This window comes from Anopheles cruzii, chromosome 3 (assembly GCF_943734635.1).
Source record: "Anopheles cruzii chromosome 3, idAnoCruzAS_RS32_06, whole genome shotgun sequence".
Classification (NCBI taxonomy): domain Eukaryota; kingdom Metazoa; phylum Arthropoda; class Insecta; order Diptera; family Culicidae; genus Anopheles; species Anopheles cruzii.
Window position 1 is genome coordinate 18,374,217 of NC_069145.1, and position 6,786 is coordinate 18,381,002.

General features: G+C 44.5%; 1 protein-coding gene across 1 annotated transcript; it reads right to left on the bottom strand.

Moving 5' to 3' along the window:
• Nucleotides 1–912: 912 nt before the first annotated feature.
• On the bottom strand, nucleotides 913–3,600 carry LOC128269979 (uncharacterized). The gene has a single exon (XM_053007381.1). It carries the CDS (start codon nucleotides 3,598–3,600, stop codon nucleotides 913–915), a length of 2,688 nt encoding a protein of 895 aa, XP_052863341.1.
• Nucleotides 3,601–6,786: the final 3,186 nt, after the last annotated feature.

Here is a 6,786-nt window from a genome sequence, read left to right on the forward strand (position 1 = left end):
CGACCTAAGCAATTCTTCAGACGAGCACATCCTTCGTTCCGTCTCCGATACTCCGCCGGACATTCCTTCCGTCTCCGATACTCCCTCCCACACCGACATTCCTTCCGTCCCCAGACTCCTTACTGATCTGCTGCCGTTGTCTTCGTTTCAGAATGTGAAAATGGTCGAGGAATCGGCATCTGAAAATTATGAAGTTAGCAAGTACGGATTTATTAACTACATTCATAGTAAATGTAGAAATCCAAAGCGGAAGACAGGGGAGAAATTAGTTAAGGAATGCATAGATTATTTAGTAGAGCCAAAATTATTTGTAGACAGCGTTTGGGAGCAACATAGGGACGGTAAAGACCTTAAGTGGTCACTCTGTAGAAACACCTTAAAGTTAATTTATGACGCAATTTGCAGCTTAGATCCTGATTACGTTATTGAAAATGGATCAAAAATTTATAAATATTCCTTTAATGATTTCCGCAACAAAATGCACAAAATGGTTACGTATCCCAAATATTGCCAGAAGAAACAAAAATGAACAATAATAAAACTCTCCGGGTCTCCTCTCGGGTCCAAGATAAGCTGAAAACATTCAAGATAAACCATTCGTTATTTATTTGTTTCTTTATCTAGTTACGTATTTAACATTCTTATAGTCACGTCACGGATGCCACATTCTCGGACTTGGTCAGGTAAGCCTTGGTCTAATAGTGGTACGCATGGAAATGTAACTTTTTGTATTGTTGATGTTTTTGCAGTTTGCATCAGTATTCTGAACGAGATCAGCCCCAGTGCCGTTAATACTGTCTGTTCAAATGTAAGATTTATTCCTTTATTGTCTCAGAAAATTTGCGAATTTGCTGTGAATGTGAATAAACCGAAAACAAACTAAAATACGGAACCAATCTCGGTTTTATTTACTCATTTAATTTCGCCATGACTCAATACTTCTCCTTCGTCGGAATAAGGGCTCCCGTTACGGAATTGTACTGGCAGTGAGGATGAATCTTCGGTCGTCGCATACTCTACCGTCAGCTGCGTACTGAGTTCGGTCTCCTCATACGATTGCAGCTCAAACAAGGACGAATTGCTCCCTCGAAAATTGTCCAAATCTGAGCACAGCTCAGCCTCACTGAACGCTTCAAGATGCTTGCGCCCACCAACTGGTGTTCCGTCACTTTGCTTTAACGAGTACTCCGTAGAATGAAACGATATCGAAGAGGAACAACGTGTACTCCCGCTACTGCTACTGCCCTCCTTTGCAAGTCCTTTTTGCCACGATTGTAAGAATTTGTGCGCCGCCTTTTTTGCCAATTCGGCATCATCTCCGGAGCTTTCACCTCTTCGCTCCCATTGAGCACGGTGGCCAATGCTACAGATTTTGCTGATCGTTCGTGCATACCGTGGATTTTGTTCAAAAACGGCCCGCTGAAGCTGCTTATGTTCGTACGACGGACTAGTTGTCGGGCGTGGAACTGGCTCGTCAAACGTGCTCTGGCATCCGAAACACTCACATGACTTTGGTCGTACGTCCGGCGGTGGTGTAGATCCGAACGGTGGTTCACGATGCCTCGAAACGCTTGGTTCGCCCGTAGAATAGTTCTTCACTGTATTAAAATTTGGTGTCATTTTGGCAAGGCCGGTAGCTTGGCTTTGGATGACTCTTATGTTGTCCTTCAGAACGTCCAGGCTCTCCGTTAGTTCGTTGCCTAATTTTAAATTCTGCGATTGCACTTCGACCGCCGATTTCCAGATACGTAAGTTTTCCAAAAACCTGCCACCCGAACGAACACCGGAAGAGTACTCCACGGCTTCCGACGATGGCGAAGAACTTTTTTCGTGATGCATCTCTGATGGGCTTCGTAGTGCTGGAATGCTTGATACTTCCAGCAGGCTCCGTTGACACTGAACCGTTTTTGGAGTCGTCACCGACGCGAGTTTCTTAGTTTTCGAAGTGACCGTCAACGGGCGCTCTTCTCTGTCGGTCGATGAATCGCTATTATCTTCACTGTTAAACTTCAATAGAGATCTTATTTTTTGTGGCTCAAAATCATCATCATCACTAGTGCTGCTGTCATCGTCAAATATCTCCAACACTGCTTTGGAAGTTAATTTGTCAGCCGAACAGTCCTTCTTGAGGCCGACGAAAGGTTCTAGATACTTGTTCGATTTAGTGGCTTGTGTCCGCGATGCTGCCACTTTACAAGCGGACTTTGGAACGCGCACGAAATGCTTTTTCGGTGCCTCGGACTTCAAAGAGATTACTTTAACAGATTTGCGACCGGGTTGCCATTTTGTGTCCGAACTGTTGATGTTGATTGCGCCCTTATTATTATCTTTCAGTTCTTCCGTTCGCAAGTTCAGATCCGAGCTGCCTCGAAAGTGTTCTGATTCGCCCTCAGTAACTGGTTGAGTAGGTTTTTCGGTCTCAGCAACCTTTGTTTGCGATGCCAGGACAACGTGGTTGAGCTCTAGGTACTTAACATTTTGCTCGTGCACCGTATTATTTCTCTCGTCTTCCTTCCAATCCGCAATTGCAATGTTACTGGTTTGCCGCACTTTTAAATTAGCATCCCAACGGCCCTTGATCGAAACACTGGGCAAGATTTCAGTGGTGAAGCCCAGCAGTTCCGATGGGATCACACTTTCCTCCGTAAGTATTTTCTCCGTATGGTCAACTTTCTCTGTGTCTAGCTCTTTTTTCGTTAGTTTCTCGGGTAATGGTTGATCAGCAGTAGGGACGGGTAATGGTTCCAGCTCGGCCACTACCGATTCACTCGTTACATTGGAAGTTTTATCCACTTCCGGTGCCTCCTTTGCATGATCCCCCGAACCGTCTACACCCTCTTTTGCTTCTTTTGCTGGGTGCATCAGCAGGAAGCGGTCGAACAGTTTCTTAAACTGATCATCGGTGAATGTGCTGCGTAACGGTTGGCTAGCTTTTCTTCCACCGGAGGGTTTCGCTGTAGAAATGGCGCAAGGCTTGATGACGGGCTGAACAGCCGGCGACCGTTGCGAAGGAGCGGTTTGCGACTTCATACAGGGCCTTTGTACTGCCGGTATAACATATCCGTGAAGGTTCGTCCTTTTCGCAGCCCGTGGAGCGACAAAGTTCACATTGGTCCCAATATTCCGAACTGCTTTCGTCGGCCCAACCGGAGCCTTGTTGTTCAACGGTGACTGATCGCTGCACGGTGCTACGATCCCTTTCGGTACGATCTGGGCGATCTTGATGGCCGTTTTTCTCTCCGGCAGGGACTCCTCTCCGGACGATTCCTTCAGCTCCGGCTTTTCTACCCAGCTTGATGGTGTCGCGACCATTTTACTTCTGCCCAACTCCGGCTCACACTGCACTCCGTGGTCGTGGTACGTCACCATGGAACTCCTGGTTTCGCGGATAAACTTTCGGGCGGTCGCCAGAAGATCGTCAACTTCTTTATTCTGTCTGTTGGCTTCGGCGACATCCGCGGGACCCACTAGGCCACTCATACTCTGACTGCTAAGCCGATCGATTTCGTCATACAGCTCCTGGTAGCCCTGGCGCAGTTTCTGCAACCCCAGGCTTTGGGCCTCGGCAATGGCCGGTGAAATGGACTCCTCGTTTCGCATGCTAAACAACAACTGAAAGCAGCGGTCGCCAGCTGGCCTCAGGCATAGTTTGCAAGCGTTCGTCGCTAGGATACCTTTTGAAGCAACGTTTTCTGCCACGCATGGTTGACTTGGATTTCCGGTGGCGTCCTTAGAGACCGTACTCAGGGCAAGCTGTTGGAAAACATACACACACACAAACTCAGTTTGCCACCACATTGACCGGTTGGGTTATTGTTATAGACTTAATAGTTCAAATAGAAGGTTTATTTGCTTGTCATTTATCAAGGTATTGTTTCAGTATTTACAAAAAAATGTTGGAGGTTATCATTTTTCGCCTGTTGTTTGCCTGTTAAGAAAAACATTCCTCTAATGTTTACAAATCTCACTTAAAGGTTAATGGTTTTCCTTGTCCAATAGAAGCACAGTTAATTTCTGTCATCCCGATTCACTGGCCTGTTTCGGACATAATTTCACACAGGGCTTTACTTCCACCAAATTCCTCATCTGCGCAAGATTTTTGATTGACCAGTTCACTCGTCCGTAGTACGAAAGATGGTTGCTGTACTATCAATTTTTTTTTGTTTTTGAACTGACGGTAGCCTATAGGTCGTTACAAGTAGTGCTGAAAGATCATTACACAAACGGACAATGCCGTCTCCAACCCTTCACTCGTCTGATTAAGGGTTGTTTTTCTTTCCTTTTTTGTGTTCTCGACCAGCGAAAGTATGCTGCCGAAAAAGAACATACAAAACTCCTTATTCGAGAATTACTACTACTACTACCACTACATCCAAAACGCAAAGCAAAGATGGACCGAAAGGAAGATGAAACGCTGTCCACCCTCCTCGTGGGCATACACTTCACGAGAATCGGCACGCGGTAAGGTACACAAGAAAAGGACAGCTCTGCTGCCGTATGGAGATGTACTAGGCCCTCCGAACGGGATGATGATCGGGTCAACTCGTAGGAAGGGGCTCGGTATTTTCGTATTCTTTACAAGTATGTACAAATATGGCGAGTGTTGTGTTCCAATGTGACGAGCGGGCGGAATGGTGTCTGACGCGAACCCCGAAGCCCCAGAAAGGCCAAACCGGGAGAAGACCATCATACCACCGGTCCACCCGCTCCGTCAGTTTTGCTTAATTAAATGTACAAATCGAAAATCGAAACGAAAACCTTTTCCTTCACTATGTATGCACTCTCCTTATTCGATCGGATGTGACCCTCACTCGTCGGTGGCAATGGGAGAGATGGGAGAGGAATTGGGCTAGAGATCGTGTCGAAATTATCCTCGCTCGACATACTTTCTTGCGTTAACACTAGCGTAGAAGTTTCTGAGTTTTTGTGTTTTCAAAGGAACAAGCAACTAACGCTGGAAGCAGCAAGTGGCGGCACACGGCTGTTTGCATGCATATCATTTTTGGTTTATAGTAATACTTTACTGTCTTCGTTGAACTTCTGTTTTACCCTCTAGATTTGATTGCTTAGCAAAAACCCCAACACCGGTACCTCTCCAGCGAACGTGGTTTGACCGATCCGCTTTGCTGGGGTGGTTGAGTAACGAAAACGGACAAATTGTTCTTCCGATATAATCAAACGATTATTCGACATCCAACAAACGAAAATTGGAACCATAACGATGATGAGATTCGCTTGGGCTTATTGCATGAGAAAACAAATACCGTTAGGTATCCACGTAGGTACTAACCGTTTAAGCTAAAAACTGAAGGACGCCATATTTTTCACGATTTCAAACCTGTCGATCTTCACCACCCTAGGTGTTCTACATTTAGGCATATTGAACGAAATAAGAAAAAACCCGTAACGTAATAACAGCTATTGTTTGCCCTTGCCTTAGACAGAAGAAACTCTCCTATGCCGCACTATCGATTCAACGTTCTATAAATGGTGGGTATCTCTATCGGTAAAGGAAGAAAAGGTGCTAAACATTAAGGTATTCATGGTGATTAGTCGCTACCGGTGCGTTGGGAAAGTGATGCAAAACTCAAACCATCAGCTGCAGCTGCACGATAAAACTCTATGCTAACTTGTTTCTAACACATCGCATTGCATACGTCAAACTTAATAGTAAGGCTCACAAACATGAGATGTTACAAGAGAGAGAGTACAGTGCACGATCCTCTTAAAGTATTTGTTGCTTCCATTGGCAGACTTGCACACCTTTCAGTCAGGATACACTATTAAATACAAGATTTGTCGAGGACTGCTCTACTGCTCAGGGGCTTTTTGTTTGTTATTACTATGAAACGGTTGCATGTTGATTGCTTTTTTACGATCATGGATTGGAGGAAACTATAACGGCATCTCTACTACAACATATCTCAAAGAATGCGGACCGACACAACGCTTTTCGTCACGGAAGCCACTCTGTAGGGCGCCCCGCCAGTGTGTAAGGCCAGTGTAAACTATCTAAATATTTTCGCACGTTGTAACGATGCCACAGAAACAATATAATTCATTCCTCGATGCGTTTCCTCGGTTCTACCGTTTCACCTATCGTCCTGTTAGTGTGAAGTAGTGTGAAGCACCAAGTGGGTCCCTTCCATTCAATATTTGGGGACCCCCGGTCGCGATCGGTCCGCAATCGCAATCAAATTGTGAACGATGAGATGAAGGAGAAGGATGAGATCGATATTCTTATATGATTTACCTTTCATTTACCAACGTTCGCAAATATGGTATCGATTTCTAGTTTCACTAATGTTTTAAGTTTCGCTACTTAATTACATTCACAATACGAATTTATGATAGGTTTCTTACGTTGCGTTATGATTTGTTTCTTTTCCTGATTTAATTGCCTAATGATTTTTAGTTTACTCTGGCTTCAGCGAATATTGGCCGATCCGTCGTTACTCCGTGTTACATACTTTAATATGTACGATCATACACGTTTATGGATTGCTAAATTCAAGATCAATATCGTTCAAAGGTACTTTATCGCTTATTTGCTGATTTACTCATAATCGTCGATGAAATTTCCTAGTTAGAAACAATGGAACGGAAAAGTTTTGAATTGTACAATTGACAAAAGAAAAAAGGTATAAATAAAACCTAATGAACCTGCGAACAAAAGAAAACACAAGACACTTACCTCCACTGTTAATGGTAGAACAACAAAATCAACTTGGGAACGAAAGCAAACCAAAAACCCAACAACGCAACACACAACGAAGAACAACGATC

Excerpts from the sequence above, each read along its gene's own strand:
- LOC128269979 (XM_053007381.1), bottom strand. The coding sequence starts at position 3,600 with ATGCGAAACGAGGAGTCCATTTCACCGGCCATTGCCGAGGCCCAAAGC.